The sequence below is a fragment of the Taeniopygia guttata genome, chromosome 2 (assembly GCF_048771995.1).
Source record: "Taeniopygia guttata chromosome 2, bTaeGut7.mat, whole genome shotgun sequence".
In the NCBI taxonomy this organism is placed as follows: Eukaryota; Metazoa; Chordata; class Aves; order Passeriformes; family Estrildidae; genus Taeniopygia; species Taeniopygia guttata.
Genome location: NC_133026.1, coordinates 122,678,311 through 122,701,846, shown reverse-complemented (window position 1 = coordinate 122,701,846; position 23,536 = coordinate 122,678,311). Strand labels below are relative to the sequence as shown.

Sequence of the window (23,536 nt, the reverse complement as noted above, 5' to 3'; positions counted from 1 at the left end):
GATGGTGTCAAGGATAAAAAAATAGGTATTTAAATTAAAAGGATTTTCACAATGTTGTTGCAAAAGGTTCAAGTTTGAGACCATCTAAAAAACCTGAAGGTGCACAAGTCCATGGACCGGATGTAATCTGAAGATTGTGAGGGAACCGGCAGAGGAAGTGTCTAAGTCACCATCCATGATATTTGAGAAGTCATGGCAGTCCAGTCCCTTTGGATGGCATCCTGTCCTTCAACTTGCCCAGGGTGCACTCAATCTCACTGTGTCATTGATGAAAATACTAAAACACCACCAAAACAAGAGTCCCAAAACAGGAGTCCTGATGGGCGGCACTTGATACCAGCCTCCACCTGGACATAGATACACTGCCCACAACTTTCCAGCTGCATCCATTTAGTCAATTCCTTTTCCACTCAACAGTCTATCTTTGAAATCTATATCTCTCCAAGTAAACTAAAGAGCTCAGTAGAAGGAAGTTTCCCCTATAAAAAGGAATGAAAAGATTCATTGATCTCTATTAATCTATATTTAGCAAAAAAAAAAAAAAAAAAAAAAAAAAAAAATCAGCAATCCAAAACCTTATTGTAATTTCTGCTCACTTAAATGAACTTCTGAAAAAAACCAAAACATAAATAACTTTTTTTTCTTAATAATTTAATCAACAAAACAGTGCTCTAATGTCATGAAGGATAACAAACCCAGATCAAGCTTCAGTTTTCTATCCTTTATAGTTTTATTATTAAGAAAAAAAAAAATACTACAGATGCCACAGTGATGGGCTCTACATAAACTAAATTCTCAGTATAGTTGGGGAAATAGAGGAGATACAGGGTTAACTTTATATAAGCAGATCACACTGATTAAACTATCTGCTATGTTTTTCAAGGTGACTTAGGTATCCAAGTATCATCTCACGCAATTTAAAAACCCTATTCTTTGCGTACCCGAGATCAGATATAACAATATTAATAAAGACTGAAATTATATTACCTATCTGTATGCTATGTTACAGAAGATAATTTTACACTTGACTACAAAAAATTGCACATCACAAGAAGTTTTATTGGCATATTTGCTTTGTTAACAAGTGGCAAATTAGCATTAGGTGGTGATTTACATTTATTAATTAAAACGGAATTGACACTTTAAAATAAACATAATATAAGAAATAAGAGGCAAACAAACCAAGGAATTCTGGCCAAAAAAACTCTCACTGGATGGTCACAAACAAATATTCAATATACTGAGGGGCAAGACAAACATAATAAATGCAATGCTGAAAAAGTTAATCACCTCCAACACATGAATGAACACGCCATTTAAAAACACAGAACATTAATAAATAAACTTACAAAGAGAAACATATTAAGTGTCATATGAAGGATGAACACCAAGAGTTAGAGCAATCACATAAAGTAGATTTTGTAACAGTTGTACTGTACTCAGCACTTTACAGATCCCACCCGAATTCATGGTTCTGCCAGAAAGCCAAACTGAAATATAAAACTATGGTAAACCATGCACTTCTGTTTAGAACGTGGGTTCAATATTCAGCTGTATTAAACTGAGTATTTGATTTGCTGACCCAAATGTTCCAATTAGGGAAATATAATTTCCCTATCGATTACTTTTGTAAAGAATGAACACTTAATAAGAGAAGCTGTTTTCTGGCAAGATGAAGTAGAATGGGGCTAAATAGGATCCTCCAGAAATGTATATTATTCTGGACTGACATAACACCAAAAAACCAAACCCAAAACAAACCAAAAAATGAACTAGTATGCAAGAGTAATGTCTTATACTGTGAATACTGGAACAAAAATATCAACCAAGTAACTACTGAACTCAGCTAATGAAGTCTTTTACCTAACACTTCTTCAAACAACACAATTAGGTCACTCAAACCTTACTTAGCAAGATGGGAAAAAACCAACCAAACCAACCAGCAACAAAACAATCACAAGTTGGAATAAGCTGTACTTGAAATGCAATCAAACTATTTTCACCAGATTCACTAAAACAAATTATACCAAAGATGAAAATTCTACCTTCTCATACAACCCATATAACTATTCATAGCTTAGCCAAACTGGATAGAAAAAAAAATTGAAAAAAGTGCTCTTACTAAGCACAGTTTTTTCAGCCAAGATTGAAAACACTCATTACAGGTTTGTTCTTTGCAGATATACAAAGTCTATGTGATGGAAATTAGCACTTCTTGTGACCTTAGTAATACATAGACAATACCATTCAATTTCATATGTAGACTATTTACATAGTCTACATCAGTGTGCACCTATCTTGTTTATTTAAAGTACTGCAGCCATATCTCCTTCCACTGACTCAGTTAAGCAGGCATCCTGAAAACACTCTCCCTGCATTTCAGGCCCCAGCTCTCAGCTGCGATGGCGAAATAGAAGGTAGTCCCTTGCAGATGACAGAGCACTTCCATGATGCATAAAGCCTGGGTCAGGTGTTACAATGCAATCTGGAGTTCCCATCCTGTGGAGGTACAGGATGTGTGGCTGCACTGGAGCAGCTGCTGCCCCAGCACTGGAAGAGAGGCTCAGCGCCACGGCACGTGGAGAGCTCCCCCTGCCTGATGCCCTTCCAGCCAGGGAACTCTAAGGTGGAGCTTTTCCCCTCCTTCCAGGGAGTTTAAGGGCTCTTCAAGTCTCTTTGGCAAATCTGAAAAATTCTGCCTACACGCTCATTTCATAGTTACAACCTGAAATGGGAGTGAAGCATCTCCCTGTGTCCAGCTCCTTGCAGTGGTGTGTAAGATTAATTATTCATATAAACACATATTTTAATTGCTGTATATTTGGAAATTCCAGTTCTGAAACTACCTAGAGTGTGGACATCATGCATAAATATAAACCTGTGTAAAGTACATTATATAGAGATTAAGCTTTATGCTATACTGTTTTTACTATTGAAGCTAGCATTTTTCATAACTCCATTGCACTTCTATCAGCATAGTTCCAATGATCTTGCACTACTTCCTGGCACAGAGAGGTCCTTTGTATAAGATAAAATCACAAAAGTAGAATGGGAATGCAAACTCCCTCAGGCCAAACATCCAAACCAGTCTCTTCCTGTTTCTTTAAATGGAATTTTACTGTTGACTTTTCACTGTTGCCCCCCACTCCCCACTTCTTTAATGAATGGAAGAACCTTAGTAAGAACATTAGGAAGATAAAATGGCAGACAGTAAATCTGTCATAGGGTTAGACATTGGTATAGGAATCATCACAACGATTGCATCACTAAAGTTCAGTATAAACAGACAGTGCATAGTTAATGTTTTTTCCTCACACGAAAACCAAGGCATAAGGGTGTAGAGAAGACATGGGCAAGAGGGTTTGGATGTAGCTCACCAAGAAATTAATTCTGCGAACTTCTTGACACATGTAATACACTAAAGATTGAAATTTCAGTCCAAGTCTCTGAAAGTTTTTTCTCTTTAAATATAACAAATTTAGGTTTTTTGTTTGCCATATTCAGTTCGTTGAGGACATTATGAAAACCAATCCATTGTTTTGTACAATCATCCACTGAGATGGAATTACAGCGATCTATGCTGATACCTTCAGTAATACTGGCTAGGGTCTGTAACATCACAGACTTCAGAAACCTATGTCATTCAGTAACAAAACCAGTTGATAAACACAAAACATACTGGGCCTCGTAAGTCTTACCATACAGCACCAAACTACACAGTCAAAAAGAATTTAATTGTCTGCTTATATTTACTGTGGATTACAACACATACACGTTATCCAGTGTTACTATCATTAGTCAATTATGTTTCATAGACCTTCTTTGTAGGGCCAAATTAAAAGATCAGTTTTAAAAACCTTTTTTATTGCATTCAGGTTAATTCCCTATCTAACCCTCATGATAAATCACAAGTTTAAAAGAATCAAATTATGTGCTACTCAAGTTATTTACTAAATGCTGCATTGAAAGCAAAGAATCTCACAAACAGCTCACAAAGCAGAAAAGACATTAACTGTATGAGTATTGATTTGAAATCAATGTTTTTTCCTACAGTTACAATAATCCTGGAAAATCTGAAAGGTATTGAGTACCATACTAAACATTCCCTTTGTAGAAAGCATTTTTAATAAATGGAAAAATGCTTTTTCCAGCAGAAACAACTGCAAATTCATTAGGTAGGAGTAGATTCACTATCTAATCAAATCTATTCTGGACTGGTATCTTTGTTGTTGGACTCTCAGCTCACAAAACATCAGTCTGCAGACCTCCACGGCCTAAGTCCAGGGCAAGTTTTCCAAAGCAGGCTATGGAAAGAATGCACAATTCCAGTTTTTCTAAATACAGACATGAATGTGTCATAATATGGATCCTAGAATCTAAACTCCTAGAAAATAAACTGGCTAGGATTTGTCAGCTCCAAGTATCATTACCAGTCAACCATCCTATAATGCTCAATAGTCAGTTTACACCAATTGTGAAAAGACTACACTGAATGAAGGATAAATTCACTGAACTAATTTTAAAACATCAATAGCCTGTGGCCTGCAACATAACTATATCAAGTCTCTGAAATCACTCACCCTTAGACTGGTATCTGCTTTGAAGATGCTTTTCTTCAATCATGCTTTCTTCTAAATTGGCCCCATTCATAATCACAATTTTTGAGATTGTAAGCAACAACCATAATAGTACCATGGAACACTACATTATATTTTAGTTGTAAAGAAATTAAATGAATTGAGACTAATGTTGTTTGTGAGCTGAAAGTACCAGTTCCTGACAAAAAATTATTTACTGTGGGAAAGGCACAGTTAAGTTATTTCAGATCATTCTGTCACACATAATGGAGATGGTGCAAGTACTTCAAAGCAAAAATTCAGAAAATAATTACAACATTAGGATACCAGTTAAGTGATTTGGCTTGTGAATGGTTTTATTAGTAAATGTGTAATTTACTAATTTACTGTGTAATTAGTAAAAAACCCAACAACTTTGAGTCTCTCCCTTCTTCCCAATGGATTAATGTGAAGTTAATTACTAACTTGAAAAAACTTCTGTTTTGACATCAGAAATACACAAAACTGAAAAAAAAAGTCAGGTATTGACACATATAGCCGTGAAGCACAGTTACTCCCCTATGCATTCATATATGTAAGCTGTGCTATTTTCACAGGAATAAGAATAAAAAAGACTCGCTACTTATATCAAGATCTACTGCTCTACTAGCATTCATTTTTAGAGAACTTTTTTTTTTTTTTGGTATTGGATACATCAAGAAGGCTGTTTTCAAAACAAGAGTTCAACATTTAGGTAGGATAAGCATAGACTTCAACTTTGCTTGAGGAAATGAGTGAAAAGAAAAAAATGAGCAGGACCTTTGGAAACAGGACAAAGCAAAACACCTTTAGATATGCTAGTCATGGTGGCACACAGGAGGAGGAAGACAATATTTTGAAACAAAAGGAACTTAAAATTAATAATAATAAAATTAATACCATATTTTTGCTTATAAATACATAAAAATATTAACATTTTTACTGAAAAACAGAACATGGAAAGCCACAAAAAGAAAATCTTGCCTTTCTTATTAGATGCAAAGAGAATTCTCAGGTAGTCTTTCCACTTTGATTCTTTAAAAAATCCTAGAAAGCAACTGTAAAGTCCAATTAGCATATTACGGTTAAAGAGTTTAAAGATCTAAGCTTTTTACACTTTTGTCTAGGAATTTATAAGGCATTCCTCATGTTGTTTTCACTTAGAACAAAACATCTAAGTTACTGCCATAGATGAAAGAAATGTCTCCACAGAGAAACTTTTGAAGCCCAAGTTGTTTATGGCTAGTTCTCTATAGGTAAGTATTACCCTACATAAGAGATTTAAAAAATCCTTTGCTTAGTAGGATTTACAAAGAAAAATAACATGAACCTCTTCTGCTACCTAGGTTACTTAATACATTTTAACCTTAATTTTAAATATTTTCAACAAAGAGTAAAGAGAATTTCCTTGAATGGCACAGTTTTAGGTAGCTGCTATTTTTATATACAGTATACATCATTGTTTATAAATAACTATGTAACTGGAAGATTGCACTCAGAAAATTACAAAGTGATGTTTTGAGTTTTGCAGCATGAAGTCTAACTGGATAGAGTACTCAAGCTTTCCATGCAACAGTACATAGCAGATGATCCAGTTTCTTGTTTTCTTTCTGCTTTAAAGAATGTGTTCACACAACCATTCTTCGAATTCCACACTCACAGCAGAACTTCGCCCATTCTACTGGATACTTTGTTCCACATTCATGGCAGAACTTGGATAACTGTACAGGTGAAATTCCTTCACTGCTTTTTGCACTTCCTCCATTCACTGAGGATGAGCAGTCTCCATTAGCAGTTTTCCCATTAGACCTGAAAATTCCCAGATGAAGAATATCCTCTGTAAGTCAGTTCAGTATAACTTAATGTAAAATTAGTCTAATCCTTACAATTAATGTCATTTTCATTCCTTCACTTCCTATTTACAGTGGCATATTTTATATAAAACACTACCAAGGCTCCCATACACATCTCCAGATACCCACCTTCCCTGCAAGAACACAAAAAGCATCGGAGTTCGAAGAGCAGGATCAAATATTTCACTGACTACTTGCATTAACTGGAGTGTTTGAAAAGTTAAAAATTAGCTTGTCAAAAAAAGGAAGGCTAAACTAGCAATACAATTTTCATCCTACCCTTTAAAAGGACAAGTCAATTTGTGTGCTTAGTATGCAGATTTAATTCGGTTTTAACTGAAATAAAATTTGGTTATTTTTTCCGCTCCCAAGCAGTTTTTGACATTTCCAACAGGATCTTCTGTGCACATCTGAGACAGCTGATGACAAAAGTGTGCTGTCAGATGATAAACATGCAAAATATATTGAGCACCTTATACAAGCCAAATAATATTGATTATATATTAAATGCAGAGAACAATACATTCCCCAACTTCTCTTGTAGTAAGTAATCCCCTTTAATAAAGGCTGTATTAATGACAAAATCCACAAAGTTAAAAGCTACCTTAAGGAGATGTCTGAATTGCTAGTTTTTCTTCTGTTTGTCAAAGCACCTGTGCTCATGGTTCTTGCCACACTGGGAGGGGTTGATGTCCGGGTTTTTGTTGCACCTCTAAAACAGAAGAAATATCTGATGATTTATACACACAGAGAGAAATAAATACAAGAATATGCATTTTCAAATATATATGTAGATATACACACACATATAAAAGAGCGTCAATCTACACATTAGTTACCTGTATGAAAAATAACTAATTTCCTACCAACAGCAGACAGGAGCTTTAGCATGAACTTGCATGGTTTGAACTGTTATGACTTGAACCTTACAAGTTCACATTAAACAGCCAGTTCTTTCCTCTTTATGTGTCTCACTTCCTAACAGGTAAATCCTGCATTATTGATTGCTTAGTACATTCCAATGTCTACCTTGACAAATTATATGTCACTTTTTAGGACTGGCAGGTCTTTTAGGAAAATAGAGAGCAGATGACTGCAGGTTTTAATAGTTTAAGATATGTAGAAAGGATACCATATTTAGTTTAAGATCTGTAGAAAGGATACCATATTTTCAATACTTTGTGACCAATATGAAGTGAGTGAACAAGAATTTAGATAATGCTGTAAATCCTTTTTCTTCAAAGCACAATTATATTAACAAATATAAACAGAAGAAAGAAAGCACATCCAGGTGGGCATTACAGACTCAATTTTTTCTAAACTGTCATTGTGTTCTTGAAGTTGGGGTCAATAGTGTGTGATGACACAGACATGGAAACTGCTCCACTCAGCACTCATGAGTATTATGAGAAGTCAGTATACAATGATCAGCACATCCCAAACATTAAGAACATCTTGCTGCTGGCTTTGATGAGTAGAGAAACATCAGAATACCCTGAAAAAATCTGAGGAGACATAAGACAATAAATTGGAAGGAACATTGTTTTATCATTAGGGATCAAGGACAGAAGTTTTCATCATTGCTCAAAAAAAATTACCATTCACTGGGATTTCTTCTTCTTTGGCAAATTTTCAGACTATGATACCTTGTGCATGACCAAGTTTTTCTGTTCACATTCTTGAACACACATGAACAAATATTCATATGTGGATTTCAAGCCACATATAAGGAAATGCCTTTAACTCCAGTAACTTCAAATGCAACATTGACACAACTGAGGAACATGTAATAACTCCTGAATTATAGACATGCTGCATAAACCATTTCCCCCTTCATGTCATGCACATGGAATAATGATGGCTTTTCAGCTCCTTCTATTACTTCAACCAGTGGAGAAGTGATAAAATAATTAGCACAAGGGTGGAAATCAACAACTAAATGCAAGATTACTTAAACTGAAATTATATCTAATTAAAGCATTCAGGTTTAATAAGAATGGCTTCTACTTGCAACAGGTAGAGTGGAATGATCAAAGATTATGGATCACTCTGCAGAACACTAACCTTCTCCATTAGTTTTCCTTTCTGCCCCCTTATTTTGCAAGGAGATTCTAAAGATGGATTTAATTGAAAAAAAAAAAAAATACCGTGCAGACTGAAAAGCACTACATCAGTTATATCAGAATTAAAACTTATTAGAAGTTATGTCAGCCTTTCAGAAGTCACAGAATTCTAGAAGTTACAGAATTTAACATCTACAGATGCTAAATACTCATTTTGTGCTATTTCTCCCATCTCATTTTACAATGAAGAGAGTCCTTTGCTTACAATTTAGTAAAACTCATTTGAGCTCTATAGTAGAAAGAACATACTGGACTGTTACTTTATCTGTTATGGAACACAGAAAAGCATATAAACAAAAAATCAGCTGCACACAGAGAAACATTATGGGATCATCATGGATCAGGGACAATCAGACAATGAAGTTAAGAACAGAATTGTCTCAATTCCTGTTTAGACAGCTCAAAGTAATTAAAAAACAAAAATTCAAAATTATTACTGACTCAGTTTTCTCTGCATTTTCACCTTGGGACCAACATACTACTTTTTCCAAACTACCAGCATTAATTTATTAAATTAAAGTCTCTTCAGAGTGTACTTTAAATCAGTTTTGAACATCATGTTAGGAGTCCTGGATATTTGAAATAAACTGATGTGAAGTCCACCATTCTTCCCAGTATTTCAATTGTATCATAAACCCTTATCTCATTAAGTACTCTGAAAATTAATGTGCTGCTTTTGTGCTAGGCACATACTAAAGAAATTTCAGAGAAATCGGTGTCTTAATACAGCATTCAGGCCATTGACTGAGCTGGGGAGGGGAGGAAATCGAAATACTGAAAAGCCACATTCAAAGTGCACAGTCCACCCCGTATAAAGGAGGCAAAGTCTCATGAACAGAAAAAACATGACTCATTAAAGGTTGAACAGGACATCTTCAGTCCAAGATGTTTAAAAACAGCTTTCTGCACATTTCCCCAGTCTTTTTCCACAACTAGTTTTCTACAGCATAGAAGAAACCTCAAATATGTTTTCAGACCAGAAACCTTCCCTTCCAACTCTCTGTGATGTCTAACATTTTTGATGAGTAAATGAACACAAGGAATAGGCTGCCACTGTCTACAACTTTATTCAGCCTAAATCTAGACACACAATTAGCATCAGGTTTCATGTATATTTGGTGACAAATCTTGAAATTGCATCCTTAAGTAGTAATCTGATCTCTAGAGATAGGTGCCTTCCAAAAAAGTCAGATATTTTTGTTTATTTCAATTTGTCCCACAACAGCTTGTTTTTTTCTGATCTGCCCCATCTCTGCCTTCTCTATATACTTGTCCATTTTTGTTGTTTTTCCTGTTTGGTTGGATTTCGTGTTTCATTTTTGAAAAGCTATATAAGTCCCTGCTCTACATTGTACCACAGGAAATGTGAATAGAGCCCGACAGCAGATGAGGCTGTGTACCAACACCAGCTGGAACTCTTAAAATCTAGACATACTCTAAAGACATTTATTATTTATCTACTCTCTACTTTAAAAGAGTAAGATTAAAAGTTACTTCCCTTCCTAAAGTAGCTCATGTTGTACATCTAGTAGAATTACCACTGCTTGCAAAATAAAAATCGAAGTAATTTGATTTTTTTTTTAAAAGCTTGTCTTTTCCAATGCATGCATGATTTGGCTGAATTATATCATAAAACACTGATATATAAATCTTGTTTCTTAGACAGAGGGTTTTCAGATATCCTTGACAGCTGTCACTGTAACCCACAACAGCTCATAGTTCTGTGCAAAGTAATAAATAACATTCTGCTGACTAATGGTATGCGTCCCAAAGTCCAGAAACTTTTGCCATAAACTGCAACCATCCATACTGCTATGCTGAATTTAAGAATGATTAGGAACTAGTCACACTTGCTGAATGCTGTTGGCATGCAATATACTGAAAAACCTACAGCAAGTAAGGCACATTTAATTCTTGAACTCAGCATATATTTGACTAAGAACAACAGTGATTGTATAAAGAGCAGAAGTACCCATAACATTTAAAGAATTTTTCTCAAGAAGAAAAATCAAATCACTGCTTTACGGATAGGCCTATGTTAAGCAATTCACCAAGTTGCTTAAATTTGTGAGTTGAAGTAACTTAACAAGCTAAATTTTCAACATCTTAGTAAGATATTACAAAATGAAAAACTGAGCCAATTTTTGATGATTCACAGGATAACCAAACATGCAAAGGATCAAATAAAAACAAAGAAATTCTGTTTGTCTAAAAAGAGTTTGTGTTCCTTTAATTGCTTTTGCTTCTTCAAAAGCAAAGTCAAATATTCTGCCCCTGTCTCAAAGATACTGCAGCTTTGGTTACAGCATTAAGAGATTCCGACACATTTCTACTATGTAAAGCAATACATTCCATGTGTGTGCCACATCATTAATTAGTTCTTTCTCTTTTATAATGTGAAAAAGCAGCCTATTTGAATTTGACATCTTCCAAAATATAACAAAGGCTTAACTACAATCTAGTACCTACTTCCTTTTCAAAAGATTAGAATAATTAGAATAGCTTTCCTTCCAAACTTAGATCTTAAAAGACTTCTGAATATCCAGAAATCTTTATATGAGGTCAGTTAGACTAAACCAAAGACTTTACCTTTCATTACAAAGTCTGCCTTCCTCATATTTTTGGACCATCACAACTACCTTACAGATGTAGGAGCTAGAGAAATATTTGACCTTAAGATAATAAAATTACAATTTTACGTAGTAAAACACCTGTACATTTATCAGGCTTAAATGCTTACTTCAGCTTTGCATCATGCAAATCAGATTTATCTTGGGTTTAGAAAGACACCAGTTCATTACTTTAAATCTGTAATCAAGATGCAAATTCGTTACTTTTAATCTGTAATCAAGCACTGATAGAAGAAATCAAATCTGAGGGAAACCTTCATCTTCCCTGTCCTATGAAGGTGTTTACCTCAGTCTGATACTAATTATATCATCTACTCTTCTCCCACATCATTGATATGGAAGGCATACTGGGCAGCTGATGTTTGTCAAGGACACACTTTTTGGCTTAGGAGAAACAGTTTTGCAAAACAGATAAACCACACTGATTTGTAATAGTTACTTCTTTACAGGCAACAACTCATCTGACCTTTTGATGGTACTGTCTTTTTTTGTATCAGTGTCACAAAACCTTTCACACCTCTTCCAGCTCGCAGAGGTGAGCCTAACTTGTCCATCTTACTATTAAAATATATAAAGGACAGTGCCATTTGCTATTCAAGTTACGCAAAAAAAAAATTAAAAAAAAAAATTAAAATACGCACAATTCAATACTTATATTACCAAAGAAATCCCACTGACTTAAAAACAAAAAAAAAGTACAAATCAGACTTTAATTATCCAGCAAACAAAAGGGTTTCTTCTTGCTTTGATGAGGAGTGGATTTCCATAGACATTGGATTAGGTTTCCAGCACATTTTTTAAAATTCTTTTTCAAACAAAACACTAATGCCAGTTATCCTCAAACTCTGCACAATATATTCATGTTTTGTCTCTTTTAAGAATAGCCTTCATACAACACATCTAGAAAAGGGGGCTCATAATTAAGAGCCATAATAAATTTAAACATTAGAAATGTTTAACAGGTATATATGTGCAACTCTGGAATTAGAAAGATGAAAAACTTCCCTTTTTTTTTTTTTTTTTTAATTTGTGAAGGCAGAACAGAGGACAGCCTGAAAGAAGCCCAGCTTTGTTTTAACAACAAAAAACCCTGTTCAAAATAGATAGTATTATATACACAGCCAATACTTAAAAAGTCTTTTTTTTAGTATTATGGATAACATCTCCAAACTAAAAAGATAAATGAAAAATCAAATTTTAAAAACATTTTTAAAAAGACAACCAACAAAATAGTAAAAAAAAATCCCACACATCATCATAAGGAAAACTGTAGCTTTTCAGAAATCACAACTTAGATTAGAAAATCAGATCTTCAAGTTATGTTCTGCATTTTTATCATCATATCATCATAAAGTAAAACCTACAAATGGCCTCCCAAACAGATGTTCTAGCTCAAACTAATTAACTCCTGTTTGACCCAATATATACTCTTTACATACTCCCAAGAAACTGAGAAGCAAGACTGAGGTCTTTGACACTGTAAGACACATACTCCAGCCTAGCAGGATTTTCTTAGTTATTTTTCAATTTTAACAAATTATCAGCATAATCTATGAACTCCAGGCACAAACCAAGTAGAACACCAAAGAAATATCCTAGAAGCTGTTGTAATACTGTCCAAACAAAGCACTATGGTATTCTTTCATACCTTAACAAAAAACTCAAAGCTGACAGCCCTTCCACATTCTGCTGGAAAAAAAACATGATCCCAAGAATCTTTTGAAATTCCACAATCTTTAAGACAACTACTTACATATCTTGATTTCACAAAGCCCTGTAAGTTACAGTCTTCATAAAAGGAACAAACTGTTTTAAAAAGATGTTTTTAAAGGTTACAAATGCTTTACGGCAAACATATAAATGGAATTTAAAATTTACTGTTATTGATTTGATGTGCTGTTCATATTGTATTTCAGCTGTAAGACAGCAGTGGATGTGTCACTAGCAGACATGATTCCCAGAAGAGAAACATTAATGTTAAAGTGTATATTTTATCCCCAAAATAAAGCATAAATTAAAAATTACTTTCTAAGAGTTCATTTGCAATATTAAAAATATAATTTCCAAATCCCATTAAAAAAAACCAAACAAACATAACTGTTCACAAATGAAACATGTACAGACAATCTGTATACTCAAAAGATCCCTTTCTGGCCACAAACAGTGGTGTCAGGTTCTGATGGGCAAAACAGTTTGCATGTGGGTGTGGAGTTCACCTGTTTGCTTACCCTTAGATTAGGAAGAAGCTACCCAATTTTTTTTCTGCTGAATATGTAATTACTGACAGCTTACTACAATTGCCATACACCTCAAGAAATATAAGACACCTCTAGCCTGTATACTGTAATAAAATACATATCAAACTTGGGTTTATAACATGATATCAAATTATAAATCTAATGACAGATAACTTATATAGAATTAATTTTCCTTTTCTCAGTTCTTCAATATCAGAAAGATAAAAAACTGTTTTCACCCAAATGAATGAAAATTTTCCTACTGACTACAACAGTCACATGCTACTCCTCACTTGCTTCTGTATGACCCAGAAATTATGCCCTTATGCAACACTTTCATTCATACTGGAAGGACTGTCTGTGTCTTTAATCTGTCCAGGCATAAAAAGAAAACTCACAGCAGAACTCAGCAGACACACCTGATCTACACGTACAAAGTAAGCCTCACTGGCACTAACACAGCTTATGTTGATGATACTGTGCTGTGTTCTCTCAGTAGCCCTTTACTTGGGGAGCAGAACAGGAGAACTAAAATTTTAATAAAAGGCATTGCACAATAAAAGTAACTTACAATAACTGAGGCCATAAAAGAGGGTTCCCCTTGTGCGCACACGAAGTCAAAGTGCGCGCTGCTGCGATGCTGCGGACGAGTTTTACCGGCGATGGTTTCCGAGTCCCTCCTGTTCGGAACTGCCCCCGCGCGGCCCGGCCCGCGCTGCGCCAGCGCCACCTGCCGGGCGCGGGCGGCACTGCGCGCTCAGCACAGCGCCCCCTCCCGCGCTCCACGGCACGCAGCGGTGTCCCAGCGCTTGGCACACAGAATTCATCCTCGATACTGCACAATAGAACTGTAACTCTACTATTAAGTCTCTCTCCTACTACGTCTCTGGAAAATCCAGAATTAGAACAATCTAGGCAAAGATGGAAGGTCACACACTGAAGTAATACCCAAAAAAACCACCAAAGTTACAGCTTCCCTTAGTGCAAACTGCAGCAACTTGTCTCTTACAGCAAAACCTGGAATTTAACCTAGTAAAAATAATTTGTGCAGGCTCTTTGATATTTGTCGAGGAGAAAAGAAAAAGTGATTGCTTAGCATTCAATTTAAAAGATTGCCTTTAAAATAACCGCACACAACCCTGCTCAGCAAATTGTTTCACTAACAGTTCAGAAGAGCATAACATCTTATCTTCCAGTATAAGCTCTGTCTAACTTCATTGTGACAGAATCCCAGATCTCACACTAAGACTTCATTCTACTGGTTAAATCATAAATGTAAAAAAAGTAAATCTCGTTTAATCCCTACTGAAGGGTAATGTTCAAAAATCCTTCTGTTTTAGAAAGTAATTCTAGCTGCATATATCTATAGCCTAAAGATGTTTTAATGCTTAAAATCTGTCACTGCAGTATTAATTATTTTCACTCCCACGTAGGACATTGACTGTTAGTGTCTCAGTCCCTGCTTTGGTACAATTTTGTAGGTATTTCAACAGAACCCAATATATTTCCCCCTCATGCCCCAATACTAAGGCAAAAGTTGAGATGATTAAGGCCAAAATTGTCACCAGTGACCAATATGACAAACCTAACTTTTCCATGATATAACTGGCTCCTACACCTCTTTGCTTCAATAGAACTTTTGACAAGTATGTCCCCAGAAGTGAATACAATGAAGCTAAAAAAATAAATGTCAGGTCACAGATACGAGGAATGAGACACATGTAACTAACTGATCTTCACAGGTGTCTGTATGAGCAGCAAATACCATAAGGGCGAATTGGAAAACAGAAGACAAGATTTTTAGAGCAATAAGGACTGCAGGCAGAAACACACTCATCACACCCCTACTCTTAAAATCTGGAAATTGTGTAGGCAATTGTGATTACAAGCCAAGCTAACATTTACTGTCTTTCAGCAGAGACCATTATTTGAGTGCTGTGCCAGTCAGAAGCCATCTATTTGTGCTGAGCAGAATGCATGAACAGAGAGCACCTGGGCAAACATCTCCCCAGCTGCTATTTGGTTTCATCATGTCACAGTTCTTTCTCCAAGCAACAGAGGACAAAATGGGAGACTACTGAAAACAAAGTCCATTAAGCAACTGTGGGAAATTGCCAGACTTATTATGTCAAGATATCACAGAGATGCTGTGAGTTTGTGGAGAATTCATAAGGCTGTTTGAGGAAAAAGTGTGAGCTAAGCCACTTGCTTTTCTTGCAGTAGGCTGGAGCAAGGCTTAACAACTGAATGATGCCTGGGGTGAGGCAGAGGTCTCACAGCTCAATGGTGTCTCAGGGAAGCAGAGGAGTGCACCCAGACTTCGCTATCAGCCTCACTCCACCTTATCCATGCACAACTAGCCTCTTTTACAATCTGGTCCTTTGGGAAGATAATGTGAGGTGGTAGCATGCTGACAGGAGAAATGTCAGGTAGCCTTCACTGCTCCCTCACCTGGGTGAAGGATGAATCTAAATTATTAGTGATCTATGCTGCCTTTATTACAACCAATTCAGCCAAAGGCATCCAAAGATAATTAATATATTAAAAAATGCACCTAACAAAATGAAAATGAGAAAAAAGCTGCTTCACCACCAACTAGAACCACAGCAAGTGGTAACCAATTATATTTCACAATAGTCATACCCCCACTTTTCAAAAAAATCTAAAATTGGTATTTGAAATCCTTCATTTTCAGAGTATGAGAACATGGCACTACTTCATAGACAACAGCCTTGCTCCTGTCTCCCCTCCCCAAAGCAGGAATGACTTTCTGGTAAGATTTGTGCCTCTGGCTGCATCAAGAGTACAGCTGGGAACAGTTATACAACGTTTTGTAGATCTACTGCATTTATCACCAGCAATCTAACGAGTCAATGATCTGCTGCTTCAGTAAACCACATTATTTGTGAATATGGAATTGTAAAAGTTCTTAATGAATATAACCAGCCATAGTGCCTAACTGGTTATAATCAGAAATTAAGCCAAGCTGCACTCAGCCCCCCTGATCTCTGAGGAATAGCTGGAACACAAGGGTGCTTATTTTCTACCAAATTTCATATGCTTATTGCAACAACTGACTGGTAAAGTTACATAGAACTTCGTTGTTAATAAGTGAAGACCAAAACTGCTGCAGCCTCACTGACAAATACAGACTTCAATTAGGAACTTTCAATGGGAAAAAACCTTTCCCAGACAGCTAGGTTACACTACTGGACTCAGAAATAGGTCTTCAATTATCTCATCTGACTTTTTTCTGTGCTTTGCAAACCTGCTTGTTTGCCACTCATCAGTAGGTGTTAATTCAACTTCTAAAAATGGAGAAGTAAAGAAAGTTAGTGAATAAGGGGCTGGGATTTTCTGACAGTCAGAGACATAGATGCCTACAAAGGGTAGTGAAACTGACCAAAGACTGATGAGACACCAGGAGAGGGGGGGAAATAAAAAAAAAAAAAAAAAAAAAGACATCTCTCAACCTCATGGACTCTGCATGTGACCTGTGTCTGAAACAGTTATCATGAGTAGACAGAGCAAGGAGGGACAAAACTGAATCCTGATGCTACAGGACATTAGAAGGGAAGCATGACAGAGCTGTGATTCATATTCATGCATAAACTGTAAAATGTAAGAGTAATAAGCTAAAAATCTCTAGTTTTGCGTAATTGCTGTCCAACCACATGAGTTTTCAGAATGTTCTTTTCCTTCCTCATGAGCTTAAGCCATTGGCTTTTTTTCACATTATACAGTCTTTGTCAATTGGATACTCATTTTTATAGGAATAAATCTTTTTCAATCACCAATGATATAACTGTAATCACTTCCTTTTATGTTTTGTGTTCTTAGTGCTCCTTGGTCCTCCTCAAACTTCTGTAGAATTGCACTATTTTTCTTCAATCTCCTCCACAGATTTCTCTATGAGATTCTGTGAAATGTCTTCCCCTCCAGCAAAGCAGGAGTCACAGCCTTGTCCACACCAGCACTTACACTGAACTCTAACAGTCTTCATGTAGCACTCCTTGCTGTTGTAAGTGCACTTTTGCCTTATTTGTGCTCATTCATTTGTTGCCTCTTAGGGAAAGGAAAAGAGAAAGCCTCCATCCTTTTGCACTAAAAGAGAAGATCCTGTCACAATTGCCTTGTAGTCTAACGCAGAAGCCTCTTTCTTCTATTTCCACACAGTGTAAGAAATTATGCCTTATGTTTTCTGCTTTTTTAAGACCCTTCTTTTATCCAGAAAAGATTTATTACTCTAATCACTTCTACCTATTCTGTAATTTTTAATATATTTTATTTTTATCTCTTGATCTCCTTTGTTGTTAAATCAAATTGATAAAACCTTTGCCTTCTCCAATGTTCTTTAAACATTAGCTATATTTATAGATAAAGGATGAACACGAAACACTGTACTTCTGAAGCTCATAGGAAAAAATAAAAAGCAAGTGAAACAAACCACAGAGACTTCTAGAACAAGAACAACAAAAATATGAAATAAAGCACAAATGACAACATAAGATGCAACTCACCCTGTTTGTGTGTTCACTGCTCCAAGTGAGTTTTTATGCGCTGGTGATAAAGTCTGAATTTTGCTCCCACTGGATCCAGGCGAAGACTGTGCTTTATTTGAAGAGACACCTTGCAGTTGAAAAGCAAGCATTAAAATACAAGAAAATTTAAGATTTTGCTGCTGAAATGATACAACTTATTAAAAACATTTAATTGCAGAATTCAAAACAAGAGTTTTAGAAACACAGATATATGAGTCAGTATCAAGACAACACAAAAAGAAAATGTCTCAAAAATATATAATTGAGACATAGTATTTTATTCTAAGAAAACCTACTGTATCTCAAATACTTTGCTCAGAAAAAGAGAGGAAGAAAAGTCAAAGTATGTACAAACAGAACATATTTGATATTTGATGACATCTGAAACCCAAATTAGACCGCTGTTTGCATAATTCCGATTTACATGCCTCGACTTTGTATTTTCACTGATTTATGATCACATTCAGCAAATTAGTTACAGAATGAAGCATGAGAGATCAGTATTTGATACAATCATGCATTACTACACCAAATGATTTTTCATATTCAATTCAGAAAAAAAGAAATTTGACCTGATATATAAACCAGAATCCTAAGTGCTCAAGAGTCTTTTTAGATAGACAGCAGTGTCCCTTCCAAATTTATTTTAAGTGAGATTTTACAAATCACTATATCAAATAAACCATTTTTCCTGCATAGTTTGAGAACTACTATTTAGAAAGGACATGGAGCAATTCATAACATTAATTTCATACCTACAACAGTTTTGCTAACACCGCTTGGCTGTGGTAAGCGTGATGATGGTGATGGTGTTGATCCTACAGAAGGCATCTTCTTAACTGGAGCAGGTTTGTACTGTAACAAAATACAACCTAGAAATTTAAGCAATTAAATCAAGCTATCTATATAACACAACAGGTATTTTCAGGTACTGTGGGAGAACAGATGATCATTTCCTACTAGGAATCTGTTTCTGGAATGGGAACATGCAAATAATTTCTGATAGTCTGTTTTCTAATACTTAGAGATTATGCTAGCAGGAAACATTCTCTTAGTGGCTTTATTGTTCAACTGTAAGTCATTCTGCATTTTTTTCTTTTCTACAGCTTTTATTAACCTTCTCCATAGCTGGAATTAAGCTAAACATAAGATTAAAAGTATCATCTCATTACCAATTAATTTAAAAGAGAATACTCACAGGTAGAATTATTTTTGTCTTTCAAATCCAAACCTTACTTTCACCCGTGTGGCCTGGAACAGTCCCTGCACCGATTCAAAATACTGTGTAATACACCTGAATCCCTCTAAAGCCTCTAATAAGCCACAACACCGCTGTCAGTTGTCCTGTAGTCAGGTGCCTTTGTTTGCCCCTTAAGCAAGTCTTCAATTGGATTTAGAAACTAACACAACAGAAATTCAACTTCCTTGACAAAAACTGCATCTCGATTTCCTCCTGCTATCTTTACCTGTCATTTGCACATTTCTCAATTACATTTATGACTGGTTTTCATTTTGCAACTGCTGCCATCTGACTTACGGATCTCTGCAGTTTAAGAAAGCAAAAGCCCCGTCCATGCTTAATGTCTAATTTCAGTGAGCACAAATAATAAAATAACAGAATAAAATAGTTAATTCTTTTTAAAAGCAACACACTATTTAACAAGCTTGATTTGATGTTGAATGCAAGTTAAAAGTTAAGAAAAGTGTTACAGCTCACCTGTGTTCGAGTAGGAAGCTTCCCTTTGGTATCAGCTGCCAATTTCCCCTTATTGGTAATACGTGCAGCTTGCTCCTTACAGAAATTGATGTGCCTGTCAGCTGCATTTTCATTAAATCTCCTCTGACAGTATGGACACTGAATATAATCTTAAAAACATAAAAATTTAACATTAATAATATTTTTAAAAATGGGAGTGTTTCAAAATCTTTTGAAGACCAGCTTCTCCTCCAGGGGAAATTATGGCTTTTTGAATCTGAAAATGAAATACAGATTGCTAGCTAAAAGCATATTCTCATTTGATGGATAAGAGTAGCTGAGGATTAGAAATAACCTAAGCAAAATCAGAAATACTTTAGGAGATGCTATTCTGCAGAGAAGGTAGCCAAAGACGTACAAGGACATGGCAAAGAGCTCAGCTGGAAGGACGCAGAGAAGAAGCTACACAAACAAAATCAATTTTTTTTTTTTAAATCACAAACAGTTCGGTTTGTTCAAAATACGGGAATACATTAAAACCTTTCACACACAAGCAGCAAAAGACAGCAAATCTGTTTTCTCTGACAAATTTTGAAGAACTGAGAAATACTAACTGCAATACTGGAAATGATCATTATAAAAAAATAATAACAAATAAAGAGAATGAGAAGAAAATCAGCCAAAATTAGGAGCTGTCCCTAGAGACCTACAGAAGAAAGTAACATGTTACTTTTGCAAGATTAATTTAGTTACATTGCAAACAGTATTACATACAGGAAATATTACTCTCATTGGGGAAAAACCAGAAGGGCTACATAAATGCTTAAAATATTAAAAGATACATCAGCTGTATGCTGAAAATACATACCTTAAAATACAGTGCCATTGGAAGATGATACGTTTGGACTACAATTTCAGACAACTGGGTATTTCAGTGTCCAGAGATATTAATGCTGTATGCTCTAGATTAGAGCATTCAAAACCATGTAAGCATCAACTTAAAAAAAGCTTGACACCATCAAGGCAGGTTAAATTAGTGTGTTTCTAGGTCATTTTACAAATGTATTGAAGAAAATGAGATAAAATTCAACAGTCACTGCTACCAAAATTACAATCAGATATTATAAAATCTAAAATAAATTTTGGATTACATGTTACTAGTCTAAATGCAGTAGATCTGGCTTAAATAATTGTCACTTTAAATATTTATAAACATTTTTGAGTAAGTTAAATGATGCAATGACCACTAAACCATGAACTGTGACCCAAGCAGTGTGAGCTAAGGACAGAGGAAGAACACAGAGAAGTGACAGCATGGGACTCTCATGGGGTGATAACATTTATTTATTTATTTTACATAGGGCCTACTACTCTCAGAACACTTGAACATAAACTACACCTTAAGAGACAAAAAATCAGAAATATATATATATATATATATATAATAGCTATGCAGTCAAACCAAAATTATTCCAAATAAACTAAAAAAAAAAAAAAGTAAAAAAAGGCAGCTGTGAAACCTCCCAGATAATATGCCATTTCTGGCTAGTGCAGAGCTCAATTCCCACAGAAAAGTTTCAAAGCCCACAAATGTATCAGACTAGAGAGGATGAATATATACTCTTAAGAATCAGCAACTGTATCTTCATCCTTTTGTAAAACACACAGTGCCAGTCAGATACTTGGCTATCTGAAAGTACTGCTCATAATGTCTATAAGAACCCCTAGGATTCAATGTAAGCTCTATAAAATAAGAATTAATCAAAATAAGAGGGCAGTACACATACACAGTCAAGCTCAGAGTTACTTAAAGTCCTTCTTAACCTGAGGCTATTCTGCACTTCCTCAGAAAAAGTGTAAGAGGAGATGAAAGAAGCAGCAATATTGGTTATTTGCCAGCTCAGAGCAGTTAAATAGAAAATATGAATATGAGACTCTTCCCATTAAAAGTAAAAAGACTCTCTGCTTGTTAGAAACAAGCGTGCCCAAGACAGAGCTGAGTAGGAGAGGATGGATACACTCATAGTATGCTCACAGTCTTCTTACTCTCCTACTTAACAAGTGGAAAAGGAGCATCAGTAGCTACTCCTCCTGTATTTGTAAGAAGAATATGCACTGCTCATTTTGTGCATGGTCTCTTTATTCCTGGTTTCCTCTTCCTAAGTCTTACCCACTGCAGTAAGATGAAGCCAGGAGACTAAAACCAACTACAACTAGATATAGATATGCTATATAGATTATTAATGAGCCTTTCCATGATCAAGCCTTGTGATTCTTATCCACAGCATTTGCTATTGGCTTTAAGATGGTTTTACTTTTTAAAATCAGCTTTTATAATATGGCTTTTCAAGATCGTGAGTACAGAATGCTGAATAATACAGCCTCTTAGAGTGAATGTATCATTACAATCCTGATACTGGGACTAACAACACATCTCCTGCACAGAAACAGGGTAGGGAACACTTCACATCCTCAGTTGAGCACAGACAGACAGAAGCAAACACATGTTTTTATCCAGTCTTTCTGAAAATAGCCAATCAGCTAATCATATGGTTTAGCTCTTAGGACAAGAGGAAGAAATATATTCTTCAACCTATTATCATATCCCAGAAGTTAAATGAAAAGTGTATTTCCTTCTCATTCACATCAGACTACTTGAACACTTTACCCAGTCTCAGTTTGAAGATACTCAAGGACTGTCCTGCCCTTGCTAATACAAACTCCACACATGTCAGATACCCAAAACACATGAGGCATTAAGGCATACACTGCATACATGAAATCAAATGCTAATTCAGCAAGAAATGGGAAAGATTACATTTGGAGAGCAGAAAAGTGCATTCCCACAACATAAATATGTTGTGGGTGTCAGCTAATCAAAAAGGCAGGCAGCTACTGTTGTGAGCATAGTATTGAAACAATTTGTCCAGCCTATGGTTTATAGGACAGTAGCAAGCTGCAAATTTGCCCCAGCTATCTTTCCACACGTTAAAAACAAAGTAATGGGCTTTGAAAGCTACACAGGATGTGAGCCAGCCAGACCCAAAGTTGCAATCCAGTATCTGCACTGGGATAGTAAGTCATCTTCAAGGACTTGTGAACGGTGTATTCCAACAAATTCCTTTTCAATTCAAATTTCTTCACATTAACTTAAAGAAAAATCTCTAAGGAACTTGACTGTCTTACATACCAGGGTCATATGATGGTGGAGGTGGTGGAGGGAGCTTTCCACCGTCTTTAAGATTAAGTCCTTTGGCTGCTCGTATAGTTGCTATAAATTCCTCATGCTTTCGTCTCCAGTTAGAAGGTTTTTTTGGTGGTTCTGGCTAAGAGGCAAAAAAGAAAGCACTGTATATTTGAAGTTTTTACTTGAAGCTAAGTATGCACCTTATTTAGTACGTAACATCATAGTTAAGATTTCTTCCAAATCTTAGTTGATCTAATTAACACAAGCTGCCAGCAGAAATAAACCTAATTAAAATGCATATATAGTATGCCTAAAATGCTCATATTCAGAGTAAATTATAACATACCCGTGGCTTAAGAGGTTTTACTGTGGGAATGTCAGTTCCTTCTGCTCTCTGTCGGCTTGAATCGAATGTCTTCCTTTTCTTGGCAGAAGTTTTTTGGCAAATGGGTCCATGCTTTTTCTGTAAGCAGAAGCAAAATAAAAGGAGAATACAGAACTTAGTTTTGAAAACAGAACTCACTAACACATTATTTCCCTCTTTCTCGATAAAAAAATAAGCACAAAACCCCCAATTCTGATGAATAAGCTCAGACTGCTTTCACTCAAACACTTATGCCAGCCACTACCTTTAAAAGAGAACTACAGGAATTCATGGATGTATATATAGAATC

At 35.6% G+C, this 23,536-nt stretch overlaps 1 protein-coding gene across 1 annotated transcript in view; it reads right to left on the bottom strand.

Moving 5' to 3' along the window:
- Positions 1 to 1,038: 1,038 nt before the first annotated feature.
- Positions 1,039 to 23,536, bottom strand: part of ZC2HC1A (zinc finger C2HC-type containing 1A) — a 34,754-nt gene continuing 12,256 nt past the window's right edge. Inside the window, exons 3-9 of the mRNA XM_030266355.4 lie at positions 23,209 to 23,325; positions 22,866 to 23,001; positions 19,697 to 19,845; positions 18,735 to 18,834; positions 17,959 to 18,067; positions 7,053 to 7,160; positions 1,039 to 6,404 (exon numbers count right to left, since the gene is read on the bottom strand). Coding sequence (XP_030122215.2) covers positions 6,224 to 6,404; positions 7,053 to 7,160; positions 17,959 to 18,067; positions 18,735 to 18,834; positions 19,697 to 19,845; positions 22,866 to 23,001; positions 23,209 to 23,325 — 900 coding nt within the window. The 3' untranslated portion in view covers positions 1,039 to 6,223. The remainder of the gene's footprint in view (positions 6,405 to 7,052; positions 7,161 to 17,958; positions 18,068 to 18,734; positions 18,835 to 19,696; positions 19,846 to 22,865; positions 23,002 to 23,208; positions 23,326 to 23,536) is intronic.